Genomic DNA, 22686 nt, shown 5'->3' with positions numbered 1-22686 from the left:
AACCACTTTCCGGAAAACAAACACAGCTAAAGGATTTCTTGAAACCAAGTCAAATTTTTTTGACTGAAATTGACCGGAAGTGTTTTCCGTTGACCAACTTTCCTAATGACAAACAAACACAGGAAAGTTTGGAAAATGATTTTCCAGAAACTACTTTCCGGAAAACAAACATGGTCTTAATTGATTTTCTACTTAAATTGCGGGAATCAATTTACACTTTTAATTCCTCTTGAAAAGTTATAAATACTGATTTTTTTAATTTTTACAAATATATTTGACTTTGAAAAAATACTAATTAATATTTTTAATATGTTAATAACAAAAAAAATTTAACACGTAAATGTAACATTTGTTTTAAGGAGGAGAGAAGAACGTTTTTCCATCTCTAGTTGGGTGGCAACTTATTAGTGAGATAAACGGCCATGATTATAACTCCAAGCAGATCTAAAGGCTACAATTTTCACTTGAAAACTGATAAAAATCTGACGGTCAAAAAATAAGCAAGCTAAATGGAGTCAATGGGCCAACAAATTTCTAATAAGCTTAGCCCAATCTAACAGATGCCGACATAGAGTTGCTAGTCCATTTGGTTTAGTGTGGCTTGGGCCTTTGGCCCTAAATTGCCCAAAGAAGAATAAACCTTAAACGCTTGGTCGTTCTTCTGTCTTCCACAGCTACTATAAAACCACATAACCCTAGTTCTCCTTCTCGCCTCTATACAAGGAGCCTCCGAGGTATCCCTGTCTATATATCTGGTTTCATCGTGAAGGGTCTCGTTCGTCGTAACTGGCTTTTTAAAGGCCTTGACGACCATCCTGATATATCACCACCCATATTCCGAGTCCCTTTTTCTTATTTTCTGCTACTTTTTTTATTCTTTTTGTTATGAAAGTTGTTCGGCCGATGATTAAACAAAAATTCAAAGACAAGCATATGTCTGAAACTATGTGTGTTGATAAATCTAATCTTCTCTATGAGGCCGAATCTTTTATGAATTTCTTGCCCGTTTCTGCTTCAAGCTATGTTTTTGGGTCAGTTTTTCATGATCTCTTTTTGATGCTGTAGCCATTGATGAAAGAACTGGTATATTTGTCACGAATGATGAATCTGTGATTACAAACTTACCACTACTGCCTTCCTTCTGAGGCCCTGTTTATTTGCATAAGATGTTACTCCCCCAATTTGTTTTTTGTTTGTCTATTAGATCTGTTTTAGATTGAAATAACTGGGTCATATGATGATTACACGCATAGTTCAACTGATAATCACTGTGATTATAACAAAACCTTTTAGTCTTTCGCTCCTATCTGATGACCTCGTTGAAATACATCTATCCTTTATTTTGAATTACCCGTTTTCTTCAATTTTAGTGTTTTATCTTATTTTCTTCGACTTTTTATGGAGAGCTTGTGCCCCTTGATTTTAGATTTTGATTCAGGCAAGCATGTCTGGCATCTTTTGTGTCGAAACACCAAATTTGATTTCCGTTTGAGGCTTTTTAGCTGGTCTCTGAAAATATTTCCAAGTAAGGGAGGGACAATGATGATTTGTATCAATGGTCTCGTTCGTCGTAATTGGCTCTTTAAAGGCCTTGCCGACCATCCTGATATATCACCACCCATATTCTGAGTCCCATCCGAATAACGACTTCAAAAAAAGTTTCTTCTTTATATATATATATAAACAAACCCATTTAGAAGAGCATCACCTCCAGCTTTGGAATGCAGAAAAGAAATTGGAGGGAGTGAAGAATTTGGAAAAAAGAAGTTGGAGAAGGATCGTCAATTTGCCATGAAGGAATAGACCTGTCTTATAAAGCTATGGCAACAGACTAGTAGTGAGATTGTGGTTGAGAATGTCCGATCTTGGCATGAAAAAGAAATATCACCTTGGCAGAGTTCTAATGATGTCCTAGCTCAAGCTAGTTATGGACACATGGCGACCCTGCAGTCTTTCAACATCAAGCAACAATGACATCTCAAAAAGCTCAAGGATTATAAAACTTTATTTGGAATGTTGCATAACAAGAGAACACAAGATATATATGAGACCTGAACTGTAATGTTGAGGTAGCAAGATTATACAAAGTACCTCAGAGGATGAATTCATAGCTAAAAGAGAGAAGGAAAATTAGAAAATTATCTTAGCACTGAAATTACAATTGTCAAATTATGAAATCTTGGTTTGTAGATTTTTGTGCACTCATTTTTTATATATTTAATTATAACAATAAAATAAAAATTGAATTAATAATTAAAAGTATGTTTTAAATATTTTTTTTATGAAAATAATTAAGAATGATAAATTTTATGAAGAAATCAATTAGGAAAATAAAGTGTTTATTTTAGTGTTTAAATCTGATTTTTTTATATTTTTTTAATAGTAAAATTAAAATAAGGTCTCACATTTCATTATGAATGCAGTAATAATAATAATAATAATAATAATAAGATATTCTATCCAGGTTAAACTAATAAAATTTAGTATTCTACATGAATTAATTGGTTGCATATTCATCAATAATAAACAATTAGGAATTCTGTATAAACTAGTTGATCAATTGTCTTAATCAAATATAAATTGGTCGTCTATTTAAAATTATCTCAGAAATAGTGACGGCTATATTACAAGCTATTTTAAAAGCATAGCTACAAAATCATTGATCACTAATCATCCTTAATTTGTGCTATTAAACTTTAATATTATAGCACAAAGAGTATCAAATTTTATTTCTTACTACACTCAAACAACTTTAAATCATATAAATATTATCTTGTGAGTTATAGAGATATAAAAGCTTTAATTATATCATCCATTTTATTAGTTGTGAAAATAAAACACCATTGTAAACCATTGGTATTCGTGAGGTAAGTTCAACAAAATCTTGAAGATGACATATCTTTAGGTGAATTTTTTTTTTATACAAGTAGTGTAAAAAGCTTGATATAGATTCATCAAGTAGTTATTGTATTCTTAATGAATCTATAACTACTTGATACCAATGACTAATGAAGAAACACAAATCTTAAGGGGTATGAACGGAGTTTGGTTGTGCTATTAAAACTTGGTACTAATAAAGGTATAGTAGATGTAGATGCAGGCTTGTCGAACTGTATTTAAAAAATGAGTTGCAAATTATCTCAATTTATTATATTTTTAAAGTATTTTAATTATATTATTGATTATTATATTTGCTTAAAGTAATTTGCATTAATTATCAAATTTAGTAATACAAGCAATTCAACTCCTTTTTAAGATGTTAAGTTGCCTTAATCATTGAATAACAATTGATATTAAAGCTTAGTTCTTTTATATAAAATTTGCTTAGACTTTTAGACCCATTAGAACTATAAGTATAAGTCGAAATAGATATGTGTTTGTAATTGTTGATGACTTTACAAGATATACTTGGGTTTTGTTTTTTAAATCTAAAGATGCAAGAACTCATTAATTTTAAAAGTTTTCAAAGAAAGTTGAAAATGAAAAGGTTTTTTCCATAATAAATATAAGGAGTGATCATGATGGTGAATTTAAAAGTTATTTGTTTGAAACATTCTAAGAAGGAAAAGGATACCATCATCACTTTTCAACTCCTGGAACTCCTAAAAACAAATAGGGTTATGGAAAGAAAAAAATCAGTATGTTCAAGAAATGGCAAGAACTATATTAAATGAATTGACACATTGAAATGTTTTTTTGGTTTTAAGGTTTTTTGTTCAAGATGCTTTATTTCTCAATACTAAAGATAATCTAGATAAATTTAGTTAGAAATCCGATTATATAATTTTTCTTGACTATTTCTCCTCAACAAAGTATATAGAGTTTATAATAATAGAATAATTTGTCTTGAGGAACCTATACATGTTGCTTTTGAGAAAACTCAAAACGACAAGATTGTTGAAATTCTTGATGACATAATAAAAGTGTTCAATATTTGAGTCTTGATGGTAAGACCTCTATGAAGGCAAACAATAAAGTAATGGATAAAGACTAGCCAAGCTTAAGCAATTAGGAAGAGATAGTAAGTAACTCCTTTACACCACCAAATAAGCTAAGGTATGTAAATTCTCACCCTTCCAAGTTAAACATTGATAATCCTTTTGGATGAACTAGGACTAAAGCTTCACTTAGAAATATTAGCGATCACTTTGCTTTTGTTTCTTAAATAGAACCTAAATAATTTTTAGAAGCTGATAATGATGAAAAATAAATTTTGGCTATACATGATGAGCTAAATCAATTTGAAAGAATGATGTTTGGGAACTAATCCCTATACCTAATAATCAATTTATAATTGGAACAAAATGAGTGTTCAAGAACAAAGTTGATGAACATGGAACAATAGCTAGAAACAAAGTTAAATTAGTTGCTAAAGGTTGTAATCAAGAAGAATGTATAAATTGTTAAGGAACCTTTGCACTGGTAGCTAGACTACAATTAAGAAAAATGTTATTAGTCTATGTTTGTCATACTAACTACACACTTTATAAATAGATATTAAAAGTGCATTTTTAAATGGATTTACCATGGAAGTCTATGTAAAGCAACCACAAAGTTTTGAAATTTTTTATTTTTTCAATAATGTTTTCAAACTTAAAAAGATTTTGTTTAGTTTAAAACTAACACCTAAGACATTGTATGATAGCCTCAAATCTTTTCTTATTAACAATGCGCTTAATATTGATAAAATTAACATTGTTTTTTTTTTTCTTACAAAAAGAAAAGGAAAAAATATCTTAATCGTATAAATTTATGTTGATGATATTATATTTGGTATTACTAATAAATATCTTTGTAAGGATTTTGTAAAATGCATAATAGATGAATATAAAATTAGCTTGATGGGAGAGTTGATTCTTCGTTGGATTACAAATCAAAGTGTTGATTTCCCAGGTTGTCTAGACTCTAGCATGGCATTGGACCAAGCTTGAGAAACTCCTTCTTTTCTTTAGGTATAAAGATTAATTTAGAGGTGGATTTAGTTGGTGTTTCTATTAGGAGTTAGTTGTTAGCCTTCTCTTATATGTGGAAAAAAAACTGTAGATCGGAAATGAAAACTTATGAGAATTCCCTTTCGTATTCTTGAATCAATTACTTTAGTGCCACTTCAATTACTAGAACTAAAGTGATATTTCACAGTACAAATATCTTTGTAAATCTTGTCAAGTTAATGCAGAAAGTTAAGATGAGAGAAGAGAAAGAGAGAAAATTATATTCTTTTAATAATGAAAACTCATTTTTTTTTCATATGATTATGTCTTTTATATATGATTAGAAGCGACGGTTACTTCATTTAGTAACTCCTCTAATAACTTGGACCTATCCATTATGGGCGGACCAGGTCTAAAATAACCAACAAAAACAAAAAGAAATCATTTATATGGCCTATATCTATATGTAAATCATTTATACTTAAATTCAATTCAATTAAATAAATGGCACAACATTACCATGCATGGCTTGATATGTTTCCACATGTAGTAAACAATCTTTTTTCTTGATTTTAATGGTAAAAGAATTTATGATGACTTCCATACACCAAGATTATATCCTTCATCAATTAGGTCTTAAATTATGCATTTATATGTGAATTAGTGTACTAGAAAAGTTATTTTATTGTATCTTGCTTTAGGGTTGGAATGACATGCAATAAAATAAAAAACTTTGTCTCAAAATCCTTTTTTTATACTTGATTAGTAAATAATTTTGACTAATAATTTTATCTATATTCTTTCAATGTAAGATGAATAATTTTGAGTTTTATAAAACATGTTAACTAAAAGTTATTTAAAATCAGTTTTTTATTTATTCATAATTTATTTTAAACATATTGATTTTTTATGTTAAGAAAATTGTTGTTGAAAAATAATCTAGGAAAGTTTTAATCCTAAAATAGAGTAGTACCTCATTTTTAATTTGTTCCACTAAACCTAAATTTAAAATAATTTTCTAACAAGATCAACGACCATGATTATAATTCCAAGCAGATCTAAATGATACAATTATTGCTTGAAAAGCAGATAAAAATCTGAAAAGGAGTCGATGGGCCAACAAATTTCTACTCGACTTAGCCCAATCTTCCGTTTGTTCTGTGTACCTTAGGCCTTTGGCCGTAAAGTGCACAGAGAAGAGTAAACCTAAAACGCTTGGTCGTTCTTCTGTTCTCCACAGCTCCTATAAAAACGCCTAAAACCCTAATTCTCCTTCATCGCCACTCTTTATAAAGAGCCTCCAAGGCATCCTGTTTGTCCATATCTAGTTCTTTCGTGATTTAGGGTTCATTTTACTCAGGCTTGTCTCCTTAGGAATTTCATCTATTCATGTTTTTTTTTCCGGCCGAAAATGATCGAGGGGCAGTGACGATTTCATCGTGAAAGGTCTCGTTCGTCGTAACTGGCTCTTTAAAGGCCTTGACGACCATCCTGATATATCACCACCCATATTCCGAGTCCCTTTTTCTTATTTTCTGCTACTCTTTCTTTTTTTGTCATGGTAGTTTTTCGGCCGATGATTAAACAAAAATTCAAAGACAAGCATATGTCTGAAACTATGCGTGTTGATAAATCTAATCTTCTCTATGAGGCCGAATATTTTATGAGTTTCTTCCCCGTTTCTGCTTTAAGCTATTTTTTTTTGCTGTCAGTTTTTCATAATCTTTTTTTTTATGCTGTTGCCATTGATGAAAGAACTGGTATATTTGTCACTAATGATGAAGCTGTGATTACAAACTTACCACTACTGCCTTCCTTCTGAGGCCCTGTTTTTATATGATTTGTATAATATCTTGATCTCCCGATTTGTTTTTTGTTTGTTTATTAGATCTGTTTTAGATTGAAAAAACTTGGTCATATGATGATTACAAGCATAGTTCAACTGATAATCACTGTGATTATAACAAAACCTTTTAGTCTTTCGCTCCTATCTGATGACCTCGTTGAAATACATCTATCCTTTATTTTGAATTACCCGTTTTCTTCATTTTAGTGTTTTATCTTATTTTCTGCACTTTTTATGGAGAACTTGTGCCCCTTGATTTTTAGATTTTGATTCAGGCAATCATGTCTGGCATCTTTTGTGTTGAAAAACCAAATTTGATTTCCGTTCGAGGCTTATTAGCTGGTCTCGAAAATTCGTCGTAAACAAGGGAGGGGCAATGATGATTTGTATCAATGGTCTCGTTCGTCGTAATTGGCTCTTTAAGGGCCTTGCCGACCATCCTGATATATCACCACCCATATTCTGAGTCCTATCCGAATAATGACTTCAAAAAAAGTTTGTTCTTTTTTGTTTTTCAATTGTATTTTGGTGAGATTTATTCAGTATTTTAATTGCTGACACTCTCTCTACAATCTGTTTTTAAGAGGAACTTTCTAGAATGGGGAATTGTACCAGCATTTCATTCCTTGGATCTCTGGTTTGGGTCTAAAACTTCATTGCAAATTTGAAGTTTTTGATAAATTCCATTTTTAAGCAGAAACAATTTGTCTGTGTAAGCATTACCGAAGAAGATATTCTAAAAGGGATATGCCTCTTGCGAATCCAGAAACGATGAGGGAGGAGAGGAATGGTTAAAGGTCACTAAGTCAGCATGTTACCAAAACTTCTTTTGATTGGAGTTGGTTCATCACTGCTAAACAACTTACACATTGGATGGCATCAAACTTGGATAAAACTGAGCTAATAAGCTAAATATACTTTTGTTTCAATAAGATTTTGATGATTTATAAAAAATATTTCTTGGATAAAAATGAGTTAATAAGCTAAATATGTATTCTTTAACTTTATAAAAAATAAATTATAATATTCAATTTTTAATCTACTATGTTATAAAATAAAAAATATGTAATTCAAAACAGGGCGAAAAAATTTAGAGTTAGCCTTCCAAACTATGATTTATTTCAAGCAACCTATTAAATTTAATAACTTCTCATCAACCAAGTGCATTAGATTCTCTATATCAAACAATAATTACAATAATTTTATTTTCAAAAAAAAATAGAGGGGATAATTGGGACTGAATTAAGAAACAACTAATTTCAAAATGAATGTTTTGCCATAATTTCAAAATTATCACATTTTATCTGTCTTTTTTATTTTGGTTTTCATTCTTTCATTCTTTCAATCTTATCATTTCTCAAATAAGTCAGAAGCAATTAAGTTTTATTTTGATCATAGAAAAATAAAATTGTATAAAAAAATTGATGATCAAATTAAAAAGAAATAAGATACAATGAATACATAATGAAAATTGAGTAAAAAAATAAAAAAAACTGATTAAATTGAGAACTGAAAAAAAAAAAAAAACAAACAAACAGTAAAAAAAATTAAAAGTACCCCATAATTTCTCAGCAGTTTCTGGACTTAAAGCGTGATCTTATATGGCAAGTGAAATTGAAATAACTGATTAAACAGTGTATTTAACAGGCAACTTTCAATGTGTTGTTATGGAATCTCAACGAGCCCAGAAAGTTTTCCCCTGGTCTGCAAAATACAGCAGCTCACAGATGAAGTGATTACGACCTCCTCGGGTGTATGCGTGTGTGAAGAGAGATGGGAGAGTTGCTTCATTGAATACAATTCAATTGTGTAGATCAATACAGGCATGCCCTACAATTACATCCAGGTCATGGGAAAGGGGCAAAAAACCTTTCCCATGCAAAAATTGCCTCTCTCTCTCAAGTGAAGAATGCTGCCATGGAACTTTTTTTTAAAAGTAAGAAGATTAAAGGCTAAGAAAATGGGGCAGAATTCGATGAAAGGACGAGTAAATATCCAGAAAATAAACAAGCTCTTCCGAAGGGCCTGGTACTATTCAGATGCAGCAGTGTTCGTCTGCTTATCAACAGCACAGCCGGTCTCAAGAACTGTGCCGCCAATCCTTTTAGGTGGCCAATAGCGGAAAACTGATCTTCCAATTATATTCTTTGCGGGAAGGGGACCCCTAAAAGATGCATAATTCCAGACGTCAACAATATTATTTGAAAAGGGAAGAAATATAAATAAAATGCTAGGCCTAGTGTAGAGGTTGTAGTTTCAGGAGCCATTACCATACGTGTGAATCATAACTATTATTACGATTGTCACCCATCACAAAAACAGAGTTCTCAGGTACACGCTGCATTACAAAGCAAAGAAACTAGTGAGGGTCATGACTCAGGGAAAACAGTACATTTACATGCAAACACACTGCAAGGCAAGAAGTTCAGAGTTTAACTTCTGCGTCATAGTTTCACTATGACTACAGTGAGGAGTTCTTGGTCAAACTGTGACTGTTCGTGAAGGCCACCTACCGACCATAACCCTCCTCCTATATCTGGGTTGGGATAAATGAACATTCAAAAACTAAGACATGAGATGCCAATGATGGAGTTTATACTTACAACAGGTGTCATCTCGTACAACGGAGATTCAAGAATAAACTTTTCACTTCTCACAACTCCATTTACTATAAGCTTCCCCTCATGAACCTGCAATCAAACCATATTGCTAAATAGTTAGAGCCCCATCATAGTCATCAGAAATAAAACAAAAATCGATTCCCCTTCCCCTTCTCAGTCTAGAAATAAAATTCTAAAAAGAGAGTCAAGTGTTTGATGAATAACATAAATGTATAAATTTTCCGATAAAAGTACTTAGCAGGAGTGCCTTCTTTGGTATCTGACCTCTACAATATCACCTTCCTTTGCAACAATTCGTTTTATGAATACATCATCATCCGTGTAACCAACTTGCTGGAGGACTGGTGGACTTTTGAAGATCACTATATCATTTACACATGGCTTTCTGAAATAGTATGAAACCTGAAATTTTCAAGTAATATAGCTGTTATGCATGATACTTCTTACGAAAATTAGACATTTTAAAAGAGAAATTCAAACAACTGGAAATGCCCTAACAAGGTCCATAGGTTCAGTATGCACCATTTTTATTGAAATTTGAGAAACAATTATTATGCATTCAAAAACTTTGATAATTGGAAAATGTTATACAACTCAGTTCAATTATTTGAGTTTTATGGCATGCCTGAACCGCTACTCAGCATAGCAAACCTTTTAATATTGAAAAAAGTAGAAAGTATAAACAAAAAGTCTATCTTTTTGTACCCGTCTACGTTCACTTCATCCTAAACTAGCCATTTTAAACCACTCTCCAGAGAACAATTATTGCACCATTCACTAAATCTAACAAAGAAGAAAAATCGTACTGATTGTAGCACTAACAAAGGCAAAATAAGTTCCTACCCAGTCTTCCAGGATTAACACTTTACACATTTTCCTCATCCATGCGACATCTTGTATGGAATTTTATTGCCCTCCACAATAAATGTGAATCTAAAGTTATCCCTCCTACTTGCTAATTACCACTAGACCAAACGCCCATTGGTCAAAGTCTCTCATTATTCAAACAAAATCCCAGTCTTACGTGACATCATGACGATAAACCTTTGAATTAACTTGCAATCTCAATGATGGAAGTGTGCCTTAGTTCAACATTGAATTTACTCACTTAAAACCTCCCTAACATCACAAAAGAAGTAAAGCAGCCAGGCTACCTTCTCGGCAACAACCCGATCGCCAACATCAAACGTTGGATACATAGACAAAGAAGGAATGAACCTTGGCTCTGCTACAAAATAACGAAATGCAAGCGAAACAGCAACAGCAGAAAAGACAGTCTTTACATCATCCGCAGTAAAATTTAACCACTCTGGCAAAATCCCATCATTTTTCTCCATCTCCCCATCACCATCATCCCCACCTCCATCACCATCACCACCAGAATCTAACACTGTCTTAGTCTCTTCACCAGAATCTTTAACCCCATGACAAATTAACCTCTGCAATTTAGCTGAAAGATTTAATCTTTGTGAGGTTTTGAGTTTAAAGTTAGAGTTTTTGGGGAAAGAGAGGAAAAGAGTGTGTTTGGATTTTGTAAGATAAGGGGTTTTGGGGAAAGGGATTGAGTGAAAATTAGGGTTTGTGAAGCATTGGAGAGAAAGGAGATTAGGTTTTAAGAAGTGGGAATTAGGGATTTGTAACGAAGGCAGAGAAGGTATAAATTGCAGGGACATCATCATCTCTACTCTCAAAGAACAGCATTAGATGCCCCAGTCTTCTTTTAAGATAAATGAAAACCAAAGTTCACGTGGCAGGGAGTGAAGATTCTCTGTGGTATATCACACGGCTGAAGTCAAAACTATTTTTCTATTGGCTGATGCTGTCTTGAAAGTCAACGCATCCGATGGCGACAAAGAAGTTTTCCAGTTTCCAGGTGTGAAAATATTTAGGAAATATTTTATTGCTTTCCAAAATATATTTTTAAAAATATATTAAAATAATTTTATTTTTTAAAATTAATTTTTAATATTAATACATCAAAATGATTCAATAACACAAAAACACTAATTTGAAGCAAAACAATTCATTTTTTTTTTTAAAGTATGACATGTTGCAAAGACAAATAAGTTTATTTAGCTTGTATATAGTTTTTTTTTTTTACATACTTTGATTTTAGAATAATATTTTGTGTATGCGTGAGAGAAATTTTTTTAATTTGGTTCTTCATTGAAATATACTAACTTAGCAAAAATTAACCAAGATTTATGAAATTTTTTATACTACTTATACATGTTTTTTTATAAACATTGGGTGGAGTTTCAATTTATATATTCTTGGTATCTTGGTAAAGGTTATTGTTATGTCAAGCTTAACCACAAGCTTAGATTTAGCTTTCTTGAAAATGGTTGATTTGACAACAAGTTTCTAGATCTTTATATCCACATGGTTCATATTAGTTGGTATCAGAGTAACACTTTAAAATTAGATTATATACATTTATTTTTTACTTTTCATGTTATTTCATTGTTGTCGTCATCTAACACCTAGTTACACAAAATAAATACAAAATATAATTTGTGATCTAATTGTCTACAATTAAAAAAAGAAGAAGAAGAAAGATCAAGGAAATCTTAAAAGGGAAAAAAGTATGGATTTAGCCGTAAATTAGGGTTTTTTTTTTTTTTTTTTTATCAAATCTTGGGTTCAACAACTCAAATATAAAAGTTTTTAATTCTTGGGACTTTGACTATCATTTTTTGATTCTGGGATTATTTATCTATAATATGTTGGGATATTTCTAAAAATTACAAAAAAAAATCATAATTGATAGCTTTGCATCAAAAAATTTCTTTTGTTGTTGATTTCTAGTTTGCTACACAAAAATTAGTCCAAAATAGTGTCTTTTATTAGTTTGGGATATTTGAGTCTCATTTCATAATTTTTTTTGCTCTCATAATTTGTTTTGTGTCTCCGTATCATTTATATTTCACATGAATTTATTTTACGATTCTGTATTTATAGTTTTTTTTTTATATTGTTTCTTAAGTCTATATATTATTTTATATTGTGCTACTAAGTTGTTAACTTTTTTTTTATTGGTAATGAATTAATACTTTAAAGAATTATAATTTTTAGGACTGACCGGTAAAAGGAGAAATGTTAAACCCTTAGCCCAAGATCTATAAACCAATGTTAAATAGTGTAAATCCCAAATTGAAAAATAATAAATTTAGAGGAAAATTATTATGATTAGGGGTGAAAGTACTTAGCAATTTAGTTTAAAAATCCTGGACAAAACAAAGTAATAAATTGATACACAAATAGTATCAATGGCTGGGTAAAGTGTAAACCCCATAATAAATCACGTAAAATCTTGATTAAGAAAACAACAAATTAAAAGAAAAAAATATGTTTATTGGTGATAAATTCCTAGAATACTAATGTAAGACTCTTAGAAGAAATGATGGATCCATTTGTACATGAAAATATTGACGATCAGAGAATTTACCATAATAACCTATGGTTAATAAAATAGTGGTAAAATTAAAAATATAAAGAAAATTTCTCTCTCTTTCCTTAAAGCAGGCCGATGCTTGGGAGAAGAAGAAAACTTGGATTTTTTTTCTTAAAAAAATCTTTTCTTGTGCTTTTCTCTCCACTAAGTTTAATTATTAAGAAGTTAATTAATGATTCTAGCATAATATTTCACCCTTAAATAGTGAGAGAAGTGAGTATCTTTGGTGGAGAAATTAGCCAGAGAAAGTAATATGAACCAAGTCAAGTTCAAATTTATCCTTAAATTATCTATTTACTACTTTTGCAAGATTGGGATTATCTCTCAAACCATATATCGAATTGAAATGAAATTTTATAGGAAGATACTAGACATATGGAACTACATGGTGGTGAATTTTCAGCTCATTAAGGAATATGTTATTTCAGATGGTTAAAGTTACTAGATGAATCTTGTCAAATCTATTATACTAGATCTTCATGTACTATTTGGGACACATATGGAGCTATAAGTAGAATTTTGTTGCAATTCAAGTTGGGATAAAAACTAGACATCTCAATATTTATAAATATATATGGTAGGCCCAATAATTCATCTAGACAAGAGAGAATAAAGTGTTTGAAGTCAAGATTGAAATATGTTGGGAACGTGCAAAAATTGGAGATTTGGGCTATATGGATAAATTTAGCATGAATACTTTGTTTTATTATCCTATTTTATTTATTTATTATTTAATATTGAATAATTATTTTTAATTTTGATTTTTCTGACCCATTAGACATTGTTTAAATGTCATTTCATTATTGAATTTCATTGTCCACTAAGGTTACTATTTAAACTATTATATAGGGTTTTGTAAGGTAAAGTTTTCACCATCCATGATTAATGAAATAAACTTGTGCTTGGAGTGATACATGTTTTTTTTATCAGGACAAATAACAAATTTAACTTATCAAAAATTAATTAGCTTAATGGTGTTTTTCTTTTACTTCTCGTGCATGAATTAGTATTTGTTGAGTGAGAGTCTTATTCCAATAATGTTGGTGTCCTGAGATAGGTTTTCACTATATTACACTTCTATCAGACCTGTTTTGGCTTTCTAGGATTCATTGTTAATCTTGTTGTGGTTTGCGTGACTAAGTCGTCACGAGGTTTGCATTAAAAAGCTTGATTTTTGAAAGAGAATGAGAAGATTTGTGGAGAAATTGACAAGAACTCATTTAATTGAGTTGTATTATCTAAGGTAAGGCACTTATTCCTAATTAATTTCAATTTTAATTCAATTCTTAAGGGAAAGCTTGATTTTTTAATTGCTAGGTTTTGTGGAATTTGACAAACTGTTGTAATGATGTAAATTATTGTATTTTAGTTGTAGTAGTTAACAAGTAAGAAGCAAAATTGAAAGAAATCGGAGAAAATTTTGGGCTCAAAGCTTTAAGGGTGGCCTATCATATGTATGGAAATTGGGAGATTTGGGGAACTTATATTATTTATGTAAAACTTTTGTGTTATTTGAATTATGGAAGGTTAATTGATATATGTAGGGTGAAATTGATTAATACTTGTATAATATGCATGTTGATCCAATTTTTAGAAAGGTATTAAAATGTGAAATTAAATTAAATTATTGTTATTGAGGTGTTTAATTGATAAAATTAAGTTGATTGGTGGTTAAAATAGACCAAGTGTGAAACAATTGAAAAAGTTTGGCCATCCATGCTTTTTCCTAACTTATGGTTGAATTGACAAAAAGAAATTTTAAAAAGAATTATAATATTTTGAGTATGAAATAGTGATTTGTGAGTGTAATGATAAATGTAATGTGTTATTATTTAGGTTAACTCATAAAAAAAAAATCAATGGTAGCTAATTTTGAGGAAATGAAAAATTAGTTTAGATTTGTTTTTGGTATTATGTTTACTAAATGAGTAGGTATGGATAAAGGTGTTTAGGAAAGACTTTTGGTAGGATATATGTATTACATATTATATGTATATGTTGGGAATATATGGATTTGAAAAAAAAAATTATATATGAAAATACTAATTGAACCAAATAAAATTGTAGGTTAGATTGTGATCTTAATAAATGAATAGATGGAATTGAATGAGAAGAAAGTAAGAATAAGGTTTCCTTGAATGGCAAGCCATGTATGAATGTTAAGGGTCTTTTTAAATTTGATGATAAATTGTTGAATTGGTTTAAATACTATATGTTGGTATTGAAATTGAAATTGAAATGGTTAAGTAATAAATAGTGAAATTTTCGAATTTAATCATAAGTCTCGTTAAAATAGGCAAATGGTTAGTTTGTTTGATTTAAATATTGTATGTTGGTAATGAAATTGAAATAGTTAAGTGATGAATAGTAAAAGTTTCAAATTTAATCATATTTCTTGTTAAAATTGACAAATGGTTAGTTTGAAGAATTTTTAGGAGAAATTAGAAATGTGATTAGATTATACTGGTTTTAGTATATAAATTATGTTGGGTAAATTAAGACTTGGTTATAAATAATACCATTGTGATTTTATGAGAAATTAATTGTTGTGGTGATGTGTGGGAATGTTAAAAAGGTGAAAAAAGATTGTGAATCGAGTTAACTTGTATGTTTTAATGACAATTAGGATTGTTCAACTTGAAGTAGTTAATTAAATTTAATTATTTAAATTGCTTTCATAATTTTAGAATGCAATGAAAATAATATGTTTGTTGTACAACTATTAACATAAGAAGATATGCCTATAAGGAAGAAATTTTTTTTGGAGTTGTAATCGAGCGCAACATGAAAATATCTTGTATGTGAATAGTAATTAACCGCAACAACAAGAATTAAGATATGAATTATAACTGACTGCAACAGTAGAAATTATTATATGAATTATAACTAACCATAACAATGAAAATTAATATGTGAATAGTAATTGATCATAACAATAGAAACTAATATGTAAATTGTAATCGACCACAACTATGAAACTTATAATATAAGTTTTAAGCCACCTGTTTGAATGGGGGCTATAAAATTTAAATGAAGCCGGTTGTTTGGATGATGATTATTGATTAAAATAAAATGAGTTGGCAGTATAAGTGGAGGTTATGAATCAAAAAGTATTTAGTCGGCCATGTAAACGAGTGCAGGGAATCTTGAAAGAATTGAGCTATCATTTTATTTTGAGATTGATGAGTAATGTGCATGAGTGGTAATAAAATTGTATTAAATAGAATAAGTAGGTATAAAGTATATTGAGATTGAAAAAATATATGAATGAGCTATAAATAGACATAAGAAATATATATATATATATATATATATATATATATATATATATATATATATATATATATATATATATTAAGAAAGATGCCCATGTGGTGATAGAAAAGAAAAATGCCCAAGTTTTTTATGGGACTTTCATCTGTTGTCTTGCTGCTACCGACATTGATTTTGTCTGTTTGTAGTAGTAATAACAGGTAATATTTGTAAAAAAAAAAGTCTAAAACAAATAGGGTTAAAATAAAAATGAACTCAAAATAAGGTAAGTCTAAAATAAGGGTCTTGAACATATGAGCATGAGAAAATTTGAAATATATATATATATATATATATATATAAGAGTATAAACTAATAAGTACATGCATCTAGAAACACCTAACAACTATTCTGAGAATATCCAAAATTAAAAAGAACTTGTTTGACCCAAATATATTTATCTATTATCCATACAATTGTTATTCAATATTAAATGCTTTCACTTCTTTCTATCATAAATGGGTTTCCAAAAAAGTGTTATGCATGGCCATGCCCAATGGATGTCCCACATGACAAGGTCATTTTTTTTTTTCAAAAATGCACCACGAACTTGTATGATTTCTATTAAATCAGATATAGTAGTTTTTTTTTTTTTTTTCTATTTTACCTTTATCTTCATGCAAGTTGAACTGATTTATAAATATATAAACATCCATAAACCACGAGATAAATAAAAGAAGAAAACTTCATATTTTTCTAGCATTCTTATCGTCTTCATCACTCTTGTAAACACAATCATACACCATATTCTTCAAGGCTTCATTTCTCGGACAACCTTGATAACATAAACATTGGAAGGTTAAAACCTACAAAGAACTTGTTTTGCCTTTTGGTGTTTTAATATGCCTCCTAATTCTCAAAAATATTAGTTCAAGTTGGGATAAATGAAAGATAATTCAATTTATTTTGTTCATATAATAATTTTTATATTTTAATAAATAACTAACTAGTGGATTTTATTGATTTTGGAAAAACTTGTTTAATTAATTTTTATTTTCTTTATCATATTGCTTAAGAGCACATCAATCTACCATGAACAAGAAACTGAAAAGGACGTGTGAGCTACAAAGGCATCCATCAAAGCCAAGCTCAATAAATTCTTAAAATAACTTCAATTGTGTATGTTGTAACGCAGCCTGTCCTCATAACAGTACTGTAAGTAAATACAAAGTTACCACTTATTACCTATAATTTGTATAAACAATGATGTCAATAGACATGAAAATTAATCATAGTATCTACAAATTTCACGGGCACTTTCCAAGTTACCAATTGTGTATCTTTCATCAGCCCTACATAATTTAATCTCATGGTAGGGGCACTTTCCAAGTTCCTGCCATCTGTATCATCCTACATACGTATGATAACAGCCTCTCCCAACGTTTCCCTGTCAATTTATGCACAGGATTCTGCTTGCGACTATTTCACAAATGCCGACCAGACTTTGGTGCTGCCTTCTGCTTTTGATTTGCGGTTGTGCCCCAAAAACAAACATACGAGTGAGCAAGACAGAGTTGGTACCTGTCCATGAAGACTCAGACGAAGACCTGTAATTCTTAAGAATCATCTGGGTTCTTATTTTAACAGAAGATGATCCATTCTGATTGGTTGTAGCTTCCCCAGGTACCTGTAACAGCTTAGAACAAGAAGCACCAAGGTCTTGGTCTTTATAAATCCTATCTAGTCTATCCACGGGCACGTCATCTTTCTTTCTATCTGCATTGACCTCCGGATGTTCGTCATTTTCTATAATTCTCTCAGCTTCACTCAGTAAACCAATGGCACGCCATGCATCTGCTATTAGCTGCATGGTCCCCTTCTTAGGAAAGACACCCTTCTCTTCCATAAGTTGCAGCAATTCTTCTGCTTTCAATGGCTGCTTTGCTTCACCATATCCCCATATCAAGGTCTCATAGGTTTTCAAGTTGGGGGAAACGCCAATTTCACACATTTTCTCATAAACCTTCATTGCATGCTCCATTTTTCCTGCGCTGCACCATCCACTTATAACAGTGGTGCAGATTACAACATTTGGATGCACGCCATATTTTCTCATAGAAGTCAGGATTGACTCTGCCTTTTCAGGTTCTCCAGCTCGCACATAGCCCTTTGCAAGGATACTGAACACATGAATGTCAGGTTCTATTTCAGCCTTCACCATGTCATTGAAGATCTCTTTGCATTTGTCCATATTCCCAGCTGAACTCCATGCATTCATGATTGTGCTAAAAGTTACAACATCTGGCCTTACCCCATTTTCTTCCATTAATGTCAGTACCTGTTGAACATGTGACAGCCAGAAATTAGGAGTGTTTGGGATGGATATTTCTTTTGGCATGGTGATAGGTATCAGAGATTCAGAGATGAAGTTACCTCGTCAACTCCTTCAGTATCCATGGTATCTAGAAATCCTTTGATGAGAGAATTAAAAACAAAGAGATTAGGAAGCACTCCAAGCTCCTTCATTCTGAACACAAACCTTGAAGCGTCAACCATATTACCTTCTTTGCAGTATCCATTCACAATGATGCTGCAAGTACGCTCGTTGGGCGACACTCTCCTGTTCAGCATTTCCAGTATCATTTCTTCAGCCCTAATTGTCTCTCCTTTCTCTGCATAAGCCCTTGCTAGTGTGTTGTATGTGACAGCGTCTGGTTGCATGCCAGATGCCACCATCTTATACACCATGTTCCAAGCTTCTTCCATGTTTTCCTTGTTACACCAAGCTCTAACAAGAATATTATATGTCCTTTGATTTGGTTTCACGCCTCCATCCTGTAAAAACTCCAATAATTTCAAAGCTTCTTCAGTCTTGCCAACATTCCCATATCCTTTGATAAGGGTGTTAAATGTGCTTGTTGTTGGTTTACATCCACTCTCCTTCATTTTCCGAAATAGTTTCATGGCTTCCTTCATATTTCCAGATTCAGAAAAGGCATTGATTATGGAATTGAAGAGTATAGAATCAGGCTTCATGCCATTTTCTTCCACTTTAGAGATGAGTCGAAGTATAGACTTGAAGAGTTTTTGCCGAGTCAAGGCCGCTACAAGGGTTGTGTATGTTATAAGAGTTGGCTTGTGTCCCTCGTCCATTAAACTGTTGAAAATAGAATGGGCTTCTCGAGGCTTCCCTTTCCCAATCAAAGCATTCATCAGTTTTGTTCTAGAGCGGACTATCCTGCAGCGATTGTTGCCCAAACAGATAGGGCAGCAGGATTGCACTTGTGAATCCACAAATGGTGAAACCGATTGAAATTGGTCGTTCTCTAGCAGATTTGATTCCTGTAAAGTTGAAATCAATCAAAAGTTGGTTGTCACCATGTAATGACTGAACACAGACCCACAGCGCTGTAATTTCCAAGTTGCAAGGCAATAAAACTTCATACATCTCCATAGATTTGACTGGTAATCAGCTAAGATCAACAAGAAGTAATGGATATAATTTTGAAAGAAAAAACACATTTATACAGGCCAGCCAAGGTATATGTAGACACCAATTCTACACTTTCAGTCCCCGCCAATGCTTGTAGCAACATGGATATGCACAGGTCTTTACTCCTCCCTCGACAATCAGAAAACTGCATTACAAATTTGACTCACAATTTGCTCATCTTGAACCAAGAGATAGAAGAGGAAATAGGACCTGAATTGATCCAGACGTTAAGGAGAATAATTAGTCAACTAGCTGACTTTGCGACCCATCCCTGCAATATGTCACAGTCCCCAATTATTTAATTTTACTCTAGTCCACGGATTCAATTAGTTGAATTAATTGTTGAAATCTCCATTTATAACTTTCTCCAAACCACTCACAATACAAGGCTCTCCTCTGATGTCATAAATAATGCAAGGATTGTTCAGTAATAATGATGAAAGTATGTGCCGGATTCTCACCAATTTTTGCAGGTCTTTCTTGGGGGAAAATGAGGAAAAGCACGAGAACAGCACAAAAAGTAAGGCAATAAAAAAAAAGGAGAAAAACATGGAAGCTTTTTGAAAATGTATGTACAAGACAAAAGCCACTTTGTTAAGCAAGTTATTGTTATATTTCTTAAAAAAGGATTGTACAGGATTGTCACAGATTGCAACTGAAGCGATTAAACAACGCAAGGAAAGATTTGAGCAAGTAAAAGAACAATAAGGAGTAGTTGTACCATAACTGCAGGTGCTTCAAGCCTCTTTCCGCTTGTGATTGTCCCATCTTCCATCTTACCCTATCTCCTTTCCTCCCACTCCCTTAGCAAACCACCTCCTGCCTTTAATGGATTCCAATCCGAACTACCACACATACACAGATGCCAGTGAGCTTATCTTCTTCTGGACAAAGATTAAGAACACAAATCATAACGTCAATAATTGCAGTGATTGAATGAATGAGACTGCACTGAGAGAAGACACTCGCTTCTAAAGGTCCAATAAGCAGTACCAGGTTAGCAAAACCAGAAATGATGGGAACATTAATTCTGCAACTATACTAGACACCATCTAAATAGCTAATCCTTGAAAGTTCGAATCAATACCTAGCTGGAAAAGGCTAAACTTACATTAAGAGTTTATTAAATTCACCTAATTTGACACACAAGGCATTAGAGATGCATTTTCCTTTCCCCAGTTAAATTCACATAAACCTCAAGAGAGATTTTCTGCTACACCAACCTATGTGGAGCAATAGCATCAGTAAGGTGTTAATTTGACCTCTGGTAAGGAATCAACTTTAAAACAACTAAAAACAGAAAATGACTATACACTCATATCAAATGACAATCTTAAGCGACTGAAAACAAAACCCAGATCACAAATTCCAGTGATCAGATTATTTCATGCAGGCAAATGTTAATGGGAAGTTTTATAAAGAAATTTGAAACTTGGTAGAGCGAAGTTACAGGCTTCCAAGTCACCAAACAAAAATGCCTGACACTGAAAAGGAAGAAAAAATACAGTAGCAGGAGAAATCCAAGGAGTTAAACTAGTTGCAGGTTCCTACCTCGAGTTGAGCACTTGCAAAAGGCGGGGAGGAGTGAGAAGAGGCTGGATTTGCATGGTTGGTTGGCCTCTTTAGACATGCAGCAGCTCATGAGAGTAGCAGAAACAGACTTGTTGTTTAGTGGCTGTGTTTGTGTTGTGGCATCCACTAGATATTTCTTATCCACAAATATTATCAGAAACAGATTCTTGGGATAATTTTTTGAGGCTGTAAAATATTATGATGCCAAATTTATGATTAGTTTTTTAGGTGGAGGAGAATTTTCCACGCCAAATTTTCGTTTTATGGTTAATAGAGAATGTGATATGCCAGTGATTGGTTGGAGGAGAAAAGATTTCAATAATAGTAAATATTGCCCAGCAATGACATGAAGTATTTTTCAAAATCTATTTTAATTTAGTTTTTCAATAATTAAAATTAATATTTGCACGAGAAATAATGATTTAAGATATTTAGAAAAGTATTTTATTAAACACACTTCTTCTTCTTCTTTTGTTCATTGATTTTCTCACAAAAACTCTTTTTTTTTCCCCAATAGCATCATATTTTTTGAATTAAAAGCAAAAGCAATTAAAAAAAAATTGCTTAAAACTTTTAATAAAAAAATAATGAAAAAATATGTTTCTTCAATCTATATTTTCTTAGCAGAAGTGTTAGTTTTTTTTTGTTTATCATGATATAAAAAACAATAAAAAAACACATTAAAAATCTTGTTTATATGCAATCAAATAATAATAAAAAAGAATAACTAATTTGAAAACATTATTTAAAAACTTTATAAAAAACATAATAAAATATAAATTTTATTTTTATGAAATATTCTTGACCACGAATTAAAAAAAAAACATTGTGGATTCATATATAATAATTATTAAAAATATTGCTAATATTATAAAGCAAATATTATAATATTATTGGAAAATGAAGGAAAATATGAATTATATTTAATGAGATAATATCTTAAATATAATTTTAATTTATTTATTATAATTAATCTTAAGAAAATAGTTAAGAAAAAAAGATTATTTAAAAAAAAGCTTATCATGTTAGGCCCAACGCCCACACAAGCCTGCATGGTCAAGCCCACATGTTTGGTTTCTTTTTATGTTGTTTTTCCTTCTTATTTGAAAAAACAAAACTATGACGTGTTATCTCCTAGCATATATTTTGGTTACTGAAAAGTCAAATTCTAACTTGTTAGACCTAAAAATCCCATTTTTTTTTAACTTCAAAACACCATAGAAACTTAAATCAAACCATATATAATCTCAAAACACATGTTAATTTGTTAGAAAACAAAAAATTATCTCGAATTAAAAAAAAAACTTCTTGAACCCTAATCTAATTTTCTTAACAACATATATAATAAAATATAATTTAATGACACTTCTGTTGTCAAGTGAAACTGATCGGCATCAAGATCAAACTTTTACGTTACTAAAATATAGCTAATTAATTACTTTCTCTCTCTTTTATCTTTTTCTAATGACTCTCTCTCATAACTCAAACTCAAAGACTGGAACACAAAACAAATAAAG

The 22686-nt window shown here is 31.2% G+C and overlaps 2 protein-coding genes and 8 non-coding genes across 14 annotated transcripts; 8 read left to right on the top strand and 2 right to left on the bottom strand.

The window, feature by feature from the left end:
- Nucleotides 1-754: 754 nt before the first annotated feature.
- LOC118051707 (small nucleolar RNA Z43) lies at nucleotides 755-845 on the top strand. Its single transcript, XR_004688074.1, has one exon. It is a non-coding gene; the product is annotated as a small nucleolar RNA Z43 (small nucleolar RNA).
- A 218-nt stretch (nucleotides 846-1063) lies between these two features.
- LOC118051709 (small nucleolar RNA U83) lies at nucleotides 1064-1149 on the top strand. The gene has a single exon (XR_004688076.1). It is a non-coding gene; the product is annotated as a small nucleolar RNA U83 (small nucleolar RNA).
- A 76-nt stretch (nucleotides 1150-1225) lies between these two features.
- On the top strand, nucleotides 1226-1319 carry LOC118051710 (small nucleolar RNA snR60/Z15/Z230/Z193/J17). Its single transcript, XR_004688077.1, has one exon. It is a non-coding gene; the product is annotated as a small nucleolar RNA snR60/Z15/Z230/Z193/J17 (small nucleolar RNA).
- Nucleotides 1320-1534: 215 nt separating this feature from the next.
- LOC118051711 (small nucleolar RNA Z43) lies at nucleotides 1535-1633 on the top strand. The gene has a single exon (XR_004688078.1). It is a non-coding gene; the product is annotated as a small nucleolar RNA Z43 (small nucleolar RNA).
- Nucleotides 1634-6351: 4718 nt separating this feature from the next.
- Nucleotides 6352-6452, top strand: LOC118051713 (small nucleolar RNA Z43). Its single transcript, XR_004688080.1, has one exon. It is a non-coding gene; the product is annotated as a small nucleolar RNA Z43 (small nucleolar RNA).
- A 219-nt stretch (nucleotides 6453-6671) lies between these two features.
- Nucleotides 6672-6757, top strand: LOC118051708 (small nucleolar RNA U83). The gene has a single exon (XR_004688075.1). It is a non-coding gene; the product is annotated as a small nucleolar RNA U83 (small nucleolar RNA).
- An 83-nt stretch (nucleotides 6758-6840) lies between these two features.
- LOC118051706 (small nucleolar RNA snR60/Z15/Z230/Z193/J17) lies at nucleotides 6841-6934 on the top strand. Its single transcript, XR_004688073.1, has one exon. It is a non-coding gene; the product is annotated as a small nucleolar RNA snR60/Z15/Z230/Z193/J17 (small nucleolar RNA).
- A 214-nt stretch (nucleotides 6935-7148) lies between these two features.
- Nucleotides 7149-7247, top strand: LOC118051712 (small nucleolar RNA Z43). Its single transcript, XR_004688079.1, has one exon. It is a non-coding gene; the product is annotated as a small nucleolar RNA Z43 (small nucleolar RNA).
- Nucleotides 7248-8541: 1294 nt separating this feature from the next.
- Nucleotides 8542-11108, bottom strand: LOC118051659 (chloroplast processing peptidase). Its single transcript, XM_035062379.2, has 5 exons — nucleotides 10553-11108; nucleotides 9663-9800; nucleotides 9381-9467; nucleotides 9048-9115; nucleotides 8542-8941 (listed from the first exon to the last, which is right to left on the bottom strand). The coding sequence occupies exons 1-5, from the start codon at nucleotides 11075-11077 to the stop codon at nucleotides 8809-8811; spliced, it is 951 nt and encodes a 316-aa protein (XP_034918270.1). The 5' UTR covers nucleotides 11078-11108; the 3' UTR covers nucleotides 8542-8808.
- A 6119-nt stretch (nucleotides 11109-17227) lies between these two features.
- Nucleotides 17228-21305, bottom strand: LOC118051660 (uncharacterized). 5 transcript variants are annotated; one of them, XM_035062381.2, is made up of 4 exons: nucleotides 21149-21305; nucleotides 20319-20481; nucleotides 18538-19446; nucleotides 17228-18442 (listed from the first exon to the last, which is right to left on the bottom strand). In XM_035062381.2, exons 2-4 carry the CDS (start codon nucleotides 20370-20372, stop codon nucleotides 17555-17557), a joined length of 1851 nt encoding a protein of 616 aa, XP_034918272.1. In that variant the 5' UTR covers nucleotides 20373-20481; nucleotides 21149-21305; the 3' UTR covers nucleotides 17228-17554. The 5 variants fall into 5 exon arrangements, with proteins under 5 accessions (XP_034918272.1, XP_073262387.1, XP_034918275.1 ...); XM_073406286.1 differs by having other exon boundaries at nucleotides 20319-20442; nucleotides 21149-21296; XM_035062384.2 differs by lacking the exon at nucleotides 21149-21305 and adding an exon at nucleotides 19808-19868 and having other exon boundaries at nucleotides 20319-20457.
- Between the last annotated feature and the right edge of the window lie 1381 nt (nucleotides 21306-22686).

The sequence above is a fragment of the Populus alba genome, chromosome 18 (genome assembly GCF_005239225.2).
Source record: "Populus alba chromosome 18, ASM523922v2, whole genome shotgun sequence".
In the NCBI taxonomy this organism is placed as follows: domain Eukaryota; kingdom Viridiplantae; phylum Streptophyta; class Magnoliopsida; order Malpighiales; family Salicaceae; genus Populus; species Populus alba.
This window is presented reverse-complemented; position numbering and strand designations above follow the sequence as displayed.